Genomic DNA, 15,118 nt, shown 5'->3' with positions numbered 1-15,118 from the left:
CAAAATATAGTGCATTTATGACACTGTGTGCAGAAGGAAATTAAAGTCCACATTTACATCGAGTAATTGATCTCTCTTGATGACTCCAAACGCGAAAATGTATGAAAATCTGATCATGTGCAGTTGGAACAACGGTAATTTTAATGTAGATAAAATAATCAGTGTCTGGGAAGAGGCCTCATGCAGCAATGAAATGGTACATACGTATATACCATTACTTTCAAATACATGTTGCCTGCATGAGTATTTTCTTTATCAATACTGGTTTGACAATAAATCGCTGCATTGCAAAGACTTTAGTTTAGTTGAAATAAGTAATGCATTCTATATGCCATGAACATGGCAAATTTAAATAATTCAAAGTCTAGTATACCTCCATCTTGATTCATGAAGAGCTCTTCAAGATAATTGGAACACAAGTAATCCCTGATGAAAATTAGGGCAAAAGATTCCTGCCATGTTTTTACCATCTTTATGACAAAGAGAGTCTCCACTTGAGCTAAGGTTCAAGTCTGTAGATTGGTAGCTGCAACGTGTGTAGAATACACGTATGAGCTTTGATTTTATTGTGTTACATCTTTCCTACCAGTTATAAACAATTATGTGTGATTGTTTATAACTGTGATGTGTTCAGTCTTGAATAATAAACATATAATTTACAATGATAATGTGTGATGCGTTTTATATCAAAGAATCAATAACTTGTTTTCTCATTCGTGACCAGAGTTGGTTGTAATATCCCCCGAAACCTGCTCATTAAATGAGGTCATTATTACACATAAGTTACAAGTACCACAATTTCGTGACACTTTGATGTCATATAATTTGATTTGATTTATTGATTCCTGTACATTGTATTATCATTGTACATGTTATGTATATGATTATATTCATGCATACATTGTTGGAGCTATACATAAACCTAAACGTCAGTTGTTTAACAAGATCTTATTTCTTCATTGCCTTTACATAATGTACAGCAGAAATTTAACGTATCAGCAATACAACCGTACAATGAATAATACAGTATTATAGGGCTACAGCTTTCTGTACAGCTTGATTTGCATGCAGCCCTCGTACATAATGCACATAGAAAAAATAGGAGGGAGGGATGACTTGTGTAGAGATAGGATAATATAATATATAATGTATGATATATAATATATAGTATATAATATACAATATCAATACAAAAAATAATGCATGATATATAGTATATAATATATGATTCACTGTATATAATGTGGAATGAGTGTTCACACGAACTGCTATGAATATGACGCGGTTGTAGCCTGTCAGAGTGACAAAGATCACTCTTTTATATCTGCTGAACAAGTATTTGATCTGAATGATGCAGTACAAAACCGCACTCAGCCAAAAAAAAGAGTAAATGCTTCTTCAAGTTTATATTTCTCATAGGATATTTGACTGAAAACTAACGTATTATATACCATATCAAATGTAATTTAATTGGCTCTCAACCTGGTGGTCAACAAAATAAGAGGAAACTTTATGCATGAGTGAACACCTTTGTTTTTCTCTTCCAGGGCACAAAAGTAAAACTTGCAAAACTGAGCAAGTTGTCATTCATGCGTATGTGCTCTCCCATAGAACAATAAGAACAAACAACAAATTTCACTCAAAACGAAACATTAATCAAGTTGCAAAAATAAACCTTTGATCTCTATGATATCTTTAAAGCCCAAATGATCTATGAAGGCTAAAAACAATGGAGGAAAATAAAGAATCTTATGTCAAGTCTGAATTCAAATGAAATAAGAGAAGAAATGATAATTAACAAAAATGGTAGAAATTTGAGCTTTTTTTCAAATTAGGAAATTGTAAATAAGGTTTGGTTCTTGAATTTGTCTTATGAATTCTGAAATCAGTGTATTAAAAGAAATGAATAAAGAAATTCTGCTCATTTAATCATCTTTATGCTTGTTATTCCCTATGTCATTTGAAGTTTGACTTGATAGAAAATTCTTATTTCCCCCTTTAGCTTCCCTTGTTGCTTTTCTTAGAGGCTATAACGAGATAAAGAGAACGAAAACTTATTTTTTCTCTTTCATTCATGTCCTTGTGTTAAACTGATCTTTTGTTGTCAATGTTATCATGAAGGCCATTTGCAAATGAAAGAGAACATGTCAATTTTTGCAATTTTTTTTTTAATTTTATGCCTTGGAGGACAAAAACGAATTTGCTCACTCATGCGTAGAGTTTTCTTTTTAATTAACCCATAAGCTTAATAGCCAATTAAATTACCTTTAATATGGTATATGATACATTGATTTTTTTCTATGACCTCAAAAAGTGTTTACTTTCTTTTTTCGCTGAGTGTAGATTATAAAGATGTGACATTTATCATTGGAAAACGTCAATATAAAACGTACCTCTGAAGCAAGAAAAATGTAATGTCATGTTCTCTTTTTATTATTTCACACAACCCAGCTGCCCCGTCCCAGTCACAGATCTTCAGGACATTTTTTTGTCGTTTCATATCTCATGCCACACTAAAAGTAAGAATGACAGACGTGTGCGTTACGAAAATGTTTCCGTATGTTATAGTACCAAGGAGGTTCTAGCAAGGAGGTTTAAGAGATGGAGTTCCAACTGGCTGTAATTATTCAAACAGTTTTCACTGTTCTATTGATGTACAAGAATTCCACAGGTGCATCTGTGCCTTTGGTGACGGGGTTTGATGCCGCCGTCTTGCTGAGCAATCTGAAGATTCATTTTGAACGTTAACCTAATGTGGGCTATATTTTGCTTGTTTATCTATTAAATGAAACGAAATCTCACTTAATGATAAAGCTCATTAAACAAAGGTCAATCCCTTCAAGAAATATGTGCATAAGACCATTAGTGTAAACCAGAGCTGTATCATATGAAAATGTTTAAAACTGTACCCTCCCGGAAAGCCGGTTTTATCACTTTTCCACTTAATTCCTCCAAATAAAACTGATATGGAATAATCTTCGAGTATAATTCTACATTAACAGATATATCAGATTAGTGGCCGGGCACGGCCAGTCGAGTAATTTTCATTTTCATTTCATCATTTTTCTATTTGCGCATCCCCGTGTCTTTACCATTATAGTGCCACCTATCTTTTATAAGTATAGGGATGGCGAAAAGTAATTACCATCACAAAGACATAATATTTTCGTTAGAAAGTGGCTGATGATTATGCAATGAGACATGAGTCAATTGTCTTCCTATCTGCGTGGCAGATCCAGTTTGCCACATGCTTCAAATACTTTCGAGTGGCGGCATCGAACGTGACTTCAAAGGAAATACGACAGTTGTGACTCCATTCTCTTGAACCTCCTTGGTTCTAGAGAATGAAGTCACAACCGTCTTGTTTCCTTTGATAGATGTTCGAAGCCGCCGCTCAAAAATATTTGAAGCATGTGCCAAACTGGATCTGCCGCGCAGATACAAAGACAATTGACTCGTGTCTCATCGCATAATCACCAGCCACTTTCAAAGGAAGATTAGACTATGTCTTTGTGGTGGTAATTACTTTTCGCCATCCCTTCTTATAAAAGGTAGGTGGTACAGACACGATGGATGTTTCCAGGTTAGCATGCCTGTACAGTGATGGGGCATTAGTTGAATCAAGGAGGTGTAAGAAAAGGAGAGACAACTCGCTCGTTATTCATGCATACACATGTTTGGTTTCTAAGCGTTACAATGGGATGTCTATCTTTCTACTATACGCTTTGAAGTCATGCTCTGCACCGCTCTAGTTGCAAGGCGAAGTTCGGAGACGAGGAACGCATTTCACCTTTCGTTGAATTACAAGCTTTATTCCCCCGTAAAATTTTAAATGAAATACTCGAATTGATTAATAGTAGTATAGGAAAGAATTCATTACTATAAACATGTATTTCTAGTTTCTTCGTAATGCGCAAATCGAAATGAAATGAAAATTAGGCCCTCTTAAAAACCTAATATTTTTCTATAATGCGCACATTTCCGCATGTTAGTTTTCTATCCTTTAATCTGGGATATTTTGATCTTTCAAATAAAGTACTCCGCTAAAGCGTGCTTTGAAACTATTTGCTGTTAAAATTGTCAGTTTTACACTGCATTTTGATTCGCTGCTCCAATTCAAGGTACACAAATTCATTGTTGCCATCACATTGAAAGAGAGAGCGAAATGCAGTAGGGTCAAGTATTCTAGATATGAGAGCGCTAGTCCCGATTATTGATGCTCTCTTTTGTCAAAGCACCTGATTTCCACCTGTAGTTAAGCACATAACTTCTCGGCGGTGTCGCGCATCCTTCAAAGGAGAGGAGTTGTATCTCCTTTTCTTACACCTCCCTGCTTGAATATGAGACCATTCTGAAGCAAATGATTTTCACACAACAATAGATATATAAATATGTACTCTTAAATGAATCCTACGAGGATTGGAACAATCATCCCCCAGCATTCCCACTGATCCCCACAAATCTGTTACTAGCCATCCCCTTTAAACATTTTCACTTGATACAGCTCTGATTTACACTTTTGCGCAAATTTCTGGGCGGAATTGACTTTTGTTGTACATGCTTTATCATTAAGCGAAGTTTCAATTCATTTGATAATTAAATAAGAAAAATATGGCCAACATTATCATAACGTTCAAAATGAATCTTCAGATTGCTCAGCAAGACGGTGGCGTCGAACATCGATCATCAAGTGCACCTGTGAAATTCTTTTGTACATCAATAGAAATCTGACAACTGTTTGAATAATTACAGCCAGTTGGAACTCCTTGTAACCTCCTTGGTTATAGCATACCTCATTCACATTTTCGTGGGAGGAAGCGGTGCAATAAATTTGTTTACCATGTTCCGTAAGGCTTGAGGAACTGTAAATCTTACACTTATACATAATTCTCTATAGACATGCTTATCGGCTGAGAAGAATCAAAATAATTAAAAGGAAAATACAGGAGTTTATGACATGATTGTGTGGACAACAAAATATACAAAGAAAAATATACAAAGAAAAATATACAAAGAAAAATGATTTCACTTTTTTAGCATAATCAAAGAGCACTTGACTAACTGCTTTCAGAAAGCAAAAGGAATATTTACTACCTTTACCTATGTCAGATCAAGTTGATGGAATGTGTAATTTTTATGACACATGAATTGTTATGAAATTTCTATTGTATTTGCTTTATATTGTTGTCCACACGTATATGACGTCATGAACTCTAGTAGTCTCCTCATCCAGCGGTTCCAACACCAAAACTTTGAAAATGCATCGATTGTCCGATTTTCCTCAAACTTTCACTGATGTGTTCTACTTATGTTACTGCTTTCACTCAATCCACAGCTCTCTTTGGGTTTTGGTTTTCATTTATTTGGCTGTACTGATAGCAAAATGTATGAATGTTGAAGAATGTACATTGAATTTCATTATTAAGATGGAGAAGAATGTATACTGTGTCAGCTGTACTTGTATTTCAGATGCTGGTCACACTCCAGCAGTCTCGCTGTTTGTTCGGGATTGTGGTGGTGGTGGTTTGTGGTGCGGGGTTGCTGGGAGCAGGGAGGTAAGTCTCACCTCCCTGCTGGGAGCGAGTTTGGATGGTGGTGAAAATGGTGGTGCGTGTATTTGTTCGTGTGGCGACGGGTGTGTCCAAGGTTGCGTGAGGTGCTTTTCTGAGCGTCCTGCTCACGGCGACCACCAGGGAGAATTCCCCCCACCTCTCGTTGTTGTTGAGTTTTTGGCTTTTGTCAGTCAAACATGACTATTTAAGCCCACTCTAGATACTGGTTTAACTGGCTTTTTGTTCATTTATTTCCTTTGGCTTTTTACACTGGACTTGTTGTTAGGCTGGAATTGCCTCGTCGAGTCCGGTCAGCAGGGTCTGTGGTCTTGATGCGGACAAGTTGTTGTTGTTGCTGTTTGGGTTTCAACGGCGTGTGGTCTGGGAGAAACGGGTATAATAGAAGATTTGATTGCAGACTCACTGTTCATTATTGTAAGTACAGTCCCCTGTACTTTCCATCGTCGTGTGATGGCGCTCCTTCAGTTTCCCGTGTAAGTCTCCGGCTATAGGATACGTTTTTCTGGCCGAAAAAAAAAATGTATTGCAGGTGGTTAAATTATACACTATAAGGGCCTTTATAGTAGGCCTATACTTTCAAAACTAATAGATATTAGTGGATGCCTGGTGCCACTTATCATCATCCTATAACATCACAGTTTTCCGTTTGGAAGTCTACACAGGGGTGACACGACATTATTCTCCTCCGACTGATGCTCTGGCCGGTCTTATTTTCTCCAAGGACTTGGGGTTAGGGTTAGGTTCGAGTCAGGGTTTGGGTTGGTTAGGGGTTCTATTGATATACTCTTCATCTATTGAGTAGGCATATATTCTCGTCCCGCCTGCGATACAAATAACTTTTAAGAGTAAGTTCTATGTATAGGCTGTATTTGGAATAAATATTTATATTCCTCACTTTCAGAGTGGATATGAAGCCCTGATCCGGGGGTTGCATCTATTAAACATCATTTTTGCATCTTTTTGTTGACAAAGCTCCTATAGGTGTTCTAGATGAATGCTCATCGAGTAGCCGAGTCTTTCCAGGTATAGATGCACCTCCGTGGGCTTTTTTAGAAAGCACAGCACCTAAAACAGCACAGCCACAGTATACTATGGGTGATGGGAAAAAGACTGTAAGGAAGGACCAAACATTAGTATAAACCCTACATTGTCCTCATCACGTCACTACCCAGCATACACAATGAACTCTACAAAATAAAGAATTAATCCCCAATCATAGAGTTTCAGCGATTTCATAAATACAATAGGCCGTGAAAAGTGATAGCAGTTTCAATACACCTGTTGGTAGACCCTATATACCCGTTGCTGTAAAGAAATTTCTCCAATACAGTGTATATGGTCGAGGACTGACGTTTTAAAGAAGACTGATGGACAATGAATAATGCAAGCCGGCTTTTCTACACGGGTATTACGTAAGAATTCCATGGTCTTTTATATAAAGTGTATAAGTGTATAAAGCTCAATTGCAATGAAATATTATTATGCTACATCATATCAAACAAGCAAAAAGAAAAAAAAGGACCGTATGTATGGGATGCTGCAATAGTAGGCCTTTTCTCTCCCCAAATCGGCTAACAAGCAAAAAATAGACAAAAACAAATACCCCTAAATCCCACTAACAAAAACAAAACACACACACACACACAATAAAATCTGCACCTTTTCTTTTGCTGCCATTTCTTTAATTCTCTCGACAAAACTGCTAACAAACAGGAAAAAACACACACGCACACACACACACAAAGAAAAGAGGATTTACATTGTTTTCTATATAGCTACGCAGTATACAATATCAGCAAATCGGCTTTTGTTCTGATTATCAGAAGAAGAAAAAATCTTAGAGAGAAGAACCTTTCTGAAAAAAAAATATCTTTCTGTGTCAATTATGCTTTAGGAAAAAAAAAACCTAAAACCCAACTAAGCAAACAAAACAGATAAGGCCAAATTACGCGTAGCATCTTTGCTAAATGCTGAAGATGCTCAAAGATTATGCCAGAAAATTATGCCAACTCTGGCAAAACACAGGCGTATCGGCCACTGCACTGTCTGGAAGCTAGCCAGTGGAATTAGGAAGCTCGTAGATTGATGCGTGTGTCCCGTTTTCAATTCGCTACACCCAAACTGTCGCCGTGTCCTATTTTATTGTTGTTGGGCAGTCATACCGAAAGCAGCAGCGAATCATGGGCTGTACTACGGTGTTGATTTCTTCGTGATGGACGGGGCTGGAGGAGGACACTGTGGGCCAAACCAAAAAATACTTCAACTTCAACGGGCCCTTTCAGGTGGATTTGGCTTCTCACTAATGGGAGGCAGGGGCACTGGATTTCCACCGGTGATATGTGATATTCTGAGCGATTCTCCTGCCTCTGAGTGTGATGGAGTAAGTGTGAAAAGTCGTAATATAGACTAGTTCTATGTCTTGCAACCAATCGAGGGTGTGTTAAACGCACATTGACAATTGCGAGTCGCAAGTGAAAGCGCACAGACAGCTAGCTACAGCCAGTGCAGGACATCCCTCCCACCGATATCCCCTCACAGCTCCGTAGTACGGTTCTACGTTCTTATGCATACCGTATGTTTTGCTACCCACTGCTGAAGGCACAGTTCGGTACCGCGATACTGCGAATACGTTTAGATGGGGATGGGTCAAAATTACAATTCTAATTCATCTCAGTCTACAACTTGGGAGTCTCAGTATTCAGTAATCTTCTTCTTCTTTTGTTGACTTCCTCCAGTCCTGGAGAACTGCGTTAGATTCGCAGAAGATTTTAGTAATACAAATTACAATTTTAATACAATGCCTGGTTGCAATGTAGCGTTACTATTAGCCCCGGAGACCGCGCCGCCAGGCGCGGTCCTGGCGGCTTCCCCGCAGTTTCGCTTATGTTATAGTTCAAGTATTCTGTGCGCTTGTGCAAGTGATTGTGAATTCTGTGAACATCGGTGAGCTGCTTATAAGACATCATTTTGTGCATCACAAGCAATGAAATGCATCAAACAGTCGCCGATGATAGTCATTTAGGTTTCATCGACCCATGTAAGTATTCCTAGTAGTTTCTGTTGAAAAATTAAGGAAATATAGCGCCGCAAAGGCACCCGTTTGTTCAACATGAAGATCTTTTATGGGAGCACGGCGCAGCCGCCACACTGTGTGTGGCGGCTGTCGCAGTTACGTTACTATAGTCCACTAGAACTAGGTTGGGTGTTATACCGGCCACCTAACGTTTTTCTATCAATAGAAACGTGAAAAATCTCACAATTTGCCTGAAATTTTACTCGCGTGTGGAGAAAATACTCCGGATTCACAAGCGCGCACTGAAAATGTGATCTGAGGTACGCGCTCGAGCCTCTAGATGGCGGCTTCAAACGCGTGTGGTGTCATTTTTTCCGCACTTAGTTGCCCTGACCCCTGTTCATTTCAACCGACCACCCTGACAATACGTAGAAAGGGCACTTAAATGCATTTTTTTGGATAGGCCGCTGTTTTTTTCTAGCCGTCATTTTTTCCCCAATAATATTTGAATATATTTTGAATCCTTCGATATTACTTTTGAAGGACTGTTTGATGAATATGAATTGATTTTCATTAGGAAACATTTCATCGTAATTGAAATAAATTAGATGAGTCGGTTTGTTTTTTCACATTCATTTCTCGTTTCTGCTTCAACTTGTACGGTCGTATCGTAGCGGGCGACAAAATAATTCTGTCATGTGTATGTGTAACGTGTGTGCACGATCGTACAAGCGGCGGTGACAATTTTGCGGTCAAAATCATCAAATTTATTACGGAAGGATACTCTACATCTAACAACGAGTCAGCAAAGGTATGCCTAGTTATATGTAGTTACACGATAAATCTTATTCAATTTTGCTAAATTTCGTTAATTTTGAGGGAACACTTATTTTTTTTCGCCTCATTTTACTCGGTAGCGTAGCCCAGTGAAGAATCGAACACCGTTGCGCATAGTCCCATGCGTACAGTTTCTTTCTGTAAGCGCAATGCCATTATAGTGCGCGGTTGGTTGATATGGACCCGGTCGGTGTGTTGAACACCTACCATACTAATGTGGTCATGGGTCAAGCCAGAGACAGCAGACAAGAGTCAACACAATAAATAACAGCAAAGAGCAGGAGAGATGAGGAAGACAAGATGAAGCAACATATTAAGCGGCAAGTATGAAGAGGTTATAATGTCATGGTTGAGCGGATCACATGCATAGCAGCTACAATGTAGGAAGCGAAGGGAGTTGATGTGCAGAATTGCAGCTTCTTCCTGGGAAATATTGGGGTCACTTGTTCCGGTGAGTATTAGGCTGGCAGTGAATGTGGCTTGCTTATCTTGGGGCGTCTGGGAGAGCAATTTCCGCAATCTTTCTGGTAGGTAAGAGATATAGATCTTCCTCTCCTTGGCGTACAGCTCACACTCCCCAAGGAGATGAGTGATGGTCTCATCTTTGAGCATCTGACAGGGGCATCTAGTGTTCTGTAGCTTCCCAACCAAAGTTGGACGGGTGTTAGTGGGATAGACTTCACAAAGCAGCTGACATTTAACTGGTACTGCCTGTCGAAGAGAATGCGAGTCCAGTCTGGTGGGGAGGAGGGTAGATACCTGAGCGGGGTCCAAGGAACTGAGGAGGTAAAGTGTGGACTTGGTGGCCATTGCCTCTTTGGATTTGTTTTCTCTGTGACACAGGACTGCCGCATTGGTGATCTTCTTCCACTGCTGGAAAGTGGTGGGCATGTACATGATATCTTCTAAGGGTGGAAGGTTGTACTGTTGAAGAAGGGTCTTGAAGGCTCTGGTTGTTTTGGAGCCTGGGTGATCGCACAGCATGTGCTGGAAGAGACGGTACTCGACCCTGTTGGGTGTTAATAGTGTGATCATCTTCCCGAGCAGCCTGAGCCGGAGTATGGCAATTTTGTCAGAAACATTGGGAAGCCTGGTCAATATGTGCACAGATTCGTTGGCTGTGGAACGAGGAAGTCCTAGCAGGGTTTTGAATTATTTTAAAAATTATTGTCCGGCCAGTAACTTTTCAGGAATTGCCAAATTTACTGGTCCGACATGACCTGCTGTATTCACAAGTGCAGTTAACCCATACTGATTTTTATTCTTACTAGAAATTAAATTTGTATGGGTAGCCTTCCAATGCTGTATCACTGCAGTATAGCCCCCCCCCCCCCCCCCCCCCCCCCCCATGTATGTTTTGGGTCATTTTTTAATGACGTGGCAAAGACAAAGAATGATATTGATACAGAAGTAATTTTGCTCTTTACTTGCTTGTTCATTTTTTCTCTTTACATGCTTTTCTGTTTATGCTTTTCTGTGGGTCTTGTTCCCTTTCTTAATAATACAGATGCAAGTTGGGGATGTGATACTTGAAATCAACAATGAGGCCATGGAAAACAAGACCACTAAAGAAGGTAAGCATTGAAATCAGAGTGATTCCATAGGAAATTCAGACATCTCATGGGAAACATTTGGTTAGCATAAAAATGCAGTGATCCAATCCAGTGAATGAGTAACTTAAATTGTTTAACAGTTTAGTTGATATCATTGTTGCCTCTCACCCCTCACAGTGCCATGAGGGCTCTTGTGTGTGTGTGTGTGTGTGTGTGTGTGTGTGAGTGAGTGTGATGTGGGCAAGGACTACTTGATTTCATGAAAAGGTACTACAATTTCTATTGCAGCTGACTAAATATAAGGGAATGTCATCTCCTAACAAATAATCTATGGCTCTTTTGTATTAAAATGTAATACTCAAGGAGGTATCAGAAATGAAGGTGTATTGATGTGCATCATTCGTGTTATAAGAAGAGAAAGGTCATGAAGTAGAGAGGTCATGTGCCATATTTGAAGTGTTCAGGCAACCTCTGTTACAACAAGGTCCTTGGGACCGGCAGTTTTCTTTTGTTGATACTAAAATTTCATTGTTTCTGACAACTTAAAGTGTATAAAGATATCTACATGGGCTATTTTGGCCCTGACTTCATTTTACATGTTGTATGCGAAATTACCGTGTTTGTTATAATGGGAGTAACCATATTTCTGCATTTAATACTGTACTCCATTATTGCGAATTTATAAATTGTTGGGAAGTCCCGAATTAGACAGGCTATATGGTGCATACAGCATCAGGTTGTGTTTTTGTTTTTTTTTCCATATGGTGACCAAAAACTCCTTGGAATATTGTATGGTAAAATGATATAATGTGTAGAAATGGAGTTGCAACAAAGACAAATGAGTGTCATATGAGGGCACCCTACTCTGACTAATTGAAACAAGCTTATCCTTATCCTATAAGTTGTAAATTAATGTATTGTATGATACACTATCAAACATCGCAGTAACAAACAACTTGGCAATCAGCTTGCCCATGCCTGAGCAGTGCAAATTACCTTGACATTTTGATGCTGCCTGAGTGACACATTCAGGATTGAAATAAGTAAGTTGTGTACACCTTTGGCACGGGCAGCCAATTGGAAGAGCGTTGGGGTGATACAATGTATGTTGTTGAGAGGGCAATTTGTAAAAATCAAAGTTTTCATGATTTCATGAGGACTGGCATGATTGATGCTTGGAAGGTACAGCTGTACACCATCCTTGGATGATGGAGGCTAACACATACACTGTAATGCAGAGCTGCCAAGTACTAGTAGTATGAAAAACTGAAAATCCAAATTTTCACTTTTCATTTCTCCTTTCATGAAATGAAAGTATGGTTTTGAAATGAAAATTTTGCCTTCATCAGATTTCTTTTTTTCATTGTACATATACAAGTGTAGTATGATTTTTGGTCTTTAGAGCTTGGCAGGGTGATACTCATTCTATCCTCGTGAGAATACTTTGGCTTCAGAGGCATTAACGATTCTTGTGTGCGCTGTACTATCCACATTTCTAGACAGATTTAATTTATGGCTGCCTTGAAGGTGTTATCTGTCTGTTATCTTTGTGAGAATTTCCACTGTTTTCCGATTTTTATCTTAGGTAAAGAATAATAGTTACGTTCAGACGGGAGCCCTTAACCTCGAAGTTAGGAAACTTCGAGGTTAGAGCTTGTAGTTAGGGACCGTGAAGACGCACTCGTAGTTAGCAAACCTCGAGGTTTGCTCGATGTTTCGAGCCACGAGAAATCTTATGGTTAGCGCTCTAACCACGAGCCGCGGGGGGTCCCCACTCGTAGTTAAGCATCGTGTGGACACAAAAAACAACGAACTCGAAGTTAAGAGTGACCTCGCCGTAAACTCCAGCCCCCACAATTTCCCTCTGCTTCCGGGTTAACCTCCCAAACGTACACCACAAATACACTACACGTGAAAAACCTATGACGCACGACACAACAACATCATCTTTTCTTCCCATGCGCTTGATCTCTGAAACTGAACACGTCGAACTCGGTACTGTATTCTATATTCTTCTCCGACGCTAAATAATGTTTTCGACGAATATCTTCATAAAGGCATAAAGTCATCAGTGCAGTGCTATCTGTGCATACCATGACAGAGAAAAAGAGTACCTGTAAGCGAGTCCGACAGGGTTGGACTAAAGAATAAATAGACGCCTTGTTAGCAGTGTGGGCTGAAACTTCCGGTTTTGTGGTTTTAACATCGAGTGGGACCCACTCGTAGTTACGGGGGGGCAGAAGCTTAACCTCGAGGTTTCGTAACCTCGAGGTTACGATTCGTCGTGTGGACACACGTCGTAGTTAGGGGGCAAGAGCTAAACCTCGAGGTTAGGGCCTGCCGTCTGAACGTAACTATTAAAAGATCCATTTGTGTGTGCTCTACTATCTACATTATTGGATGAACCCCCCCCCCTCCCCCCCCCAAAAAAAAGAAAAGATTAAAAAATTGGAGAGGTTTATAATGGGTAGGAGAGGACATCAGAATTTATTGGTGCTGCCCTGATTGATCCATCTTCGTCAAGGTCAAAGATCACTCTGACTAGACACACATACAGTATATTTGTAAGACTGCTTACAACCGTAGTATTTGGGTTGTTAGTCATTTTCAACAACTTGGTATTGAGGTGTGTTGTTGGTTTTTGTAGGTTCCTATTGTTCTTTGTGTTTAGGTAGCAACGTGGCAAGGTTCAACCCTTTATTCAGTGACAAATGAACAGGAGTTGTTGTCACTCATCCCTGATTATGTCAACAATCAAATCAAATCACGGCTGTGCTGTTATCAATCAATAATGTTTTGATATCCAGGAAGTTCACTTGGCCTACTTTTATGCATGTATGTGAATTGTGCTTCATAAAAACTCTTTGCTGTCATTACCCATTTAAAACTACATTTGTTGTACTGTAGTTAACACATATTCATACCAATGAGTTTGGGTAGTGTGCATGGTGCTGTATAAATCCCTTTTCAGGAGATAACATCCACCTTTGAAACATTATACTGTCCATTTGTGTTGTGGGAGGTGATATCTTTATGAGTCATTAATTTCATGATTACAATACGTAGCAATCAACTCAGAAAATTTGTGAAAATACATTGTACCACCCAAAGGAATGTGTCACATATTTAGTAATTCCCCTACTGATCTGTTTGGCTGCTAAACCATCATTTTGTTAGTTGGCAGTTTGGTCTACGACGTAGATGTCGTTTGGTTTCCACCACTTCGTTCATTTTCCATTTAGGTCACTTTCCATTCAGCATGATGTGTAGTCTTTAACCCGCATGACCTATTCTCACTTTGCGTATGTACAGTTGATTAGTGCATGTATTGATTGGTCTAATGCTTTCCAGTCTACAACTAAATATTCATCTGCTACTCATCGAATTCATAAATTATGTCATCCATTCGTTCAGTCTAGATTTCCGTGTACTGGTACTTTTCCTGTTTGAATAGCAAAGCATGCATGAGTTAAGGTGAGCATGTAGGCAGGCTGACTGAGAAATCTGCAAATATCAGATTTTCTTGGATGAAGTCAGCATAAATGCTGCCAAACATGAAGGGCAAGCTATCTCCACCATCTCAAGTACTGGCAAGAGCTGCCATGGCTGACGCTCAAAATGGCTGAATTCCAAAGTGGCTCATTTTCTAAATAACCTGACTCTCAAATAAATGGCCTGATGGTCTTTGTCTATTGTTTTCCTCCTCTAACCAACTAAAATGTGGCACAAAGTGAATTCATGCAGTATAGGTGACTGTGTTTGATAACACTCATACACTTTCCTGCAGGCAAAACTGTAAGCACTTACAGGAGTAGGAAGTCCACAGTGGGTAAAGTCCCTGTGAGTTGATCTAATTTCCTTTTCAGAGTTTAGAGAAAGGGCCAAAGGAGATGTGGTCATCATTTCACTGCTAACACTTAAAAGTGTACAATTAGGAAGCAAGCTGATGAAGTAAGAAAGAAAATGTTATTTTAGTTGACTCTACTCTTTCACAGAAACTGTTGTGTTAGATTGATTTTCTGTACCCATGTTCCATATTGTTTAAAGCCATTTAAAATGACTAAAAGTGAGTTGTGTGTGTTTGATGTAAACTGTTGAGTTATGTGTTGCATGTAAAGTGATGACTTTCATGGAGATTACAA

At 39.2% G+C, this 15,118-nt stretch overlaps 1 protein-coding gene across 1 annotated transcript in view; it reads left to right on the top strand.

Annotated features, from left to right (window-relative positions):
* Nucleotides 1-7,785: 7,785 nt before the first annotated feature.
* LOC139717591 (uncharacterized) overlaps nt 7,786-15,118 on the top strand; it is a 41,111-nt gene continuing 33,778 nt past the window's right edge. The window contains exons 1-2 of the mRNA XM_071629101.1: nt 7,786-7,953; nt 10,931-10,997. Coding sequence (XP_071485202.1) covers nt 7,786-7,953; nt 10,931-10,997 — 235 coding nt within the window. The remainder of the gene's footprint in view (nt 7,954-10,930; nt 10,998-15,118) is intronic.

The sequence above is a fragment of the Diadema antillarum genome, unplaced genomic scaffold (assembly GCF_040938485.1).
Source record: "Diadema antillarum isolate AM-2024a unplaced genomic scaffold, OU_Dant_1.0 scf00000077, whole genome shotgun sequence".
NCBI classification, from domain to species: Eukaryota; Metazoa; Echinodermata; class Echinoidea; order Diadematoida; family Diadematidae; genus Diadema; species Diadema antillarum.
This window is presented reverse-complemented; position numbering and strand designations above follow the sequence as displayed.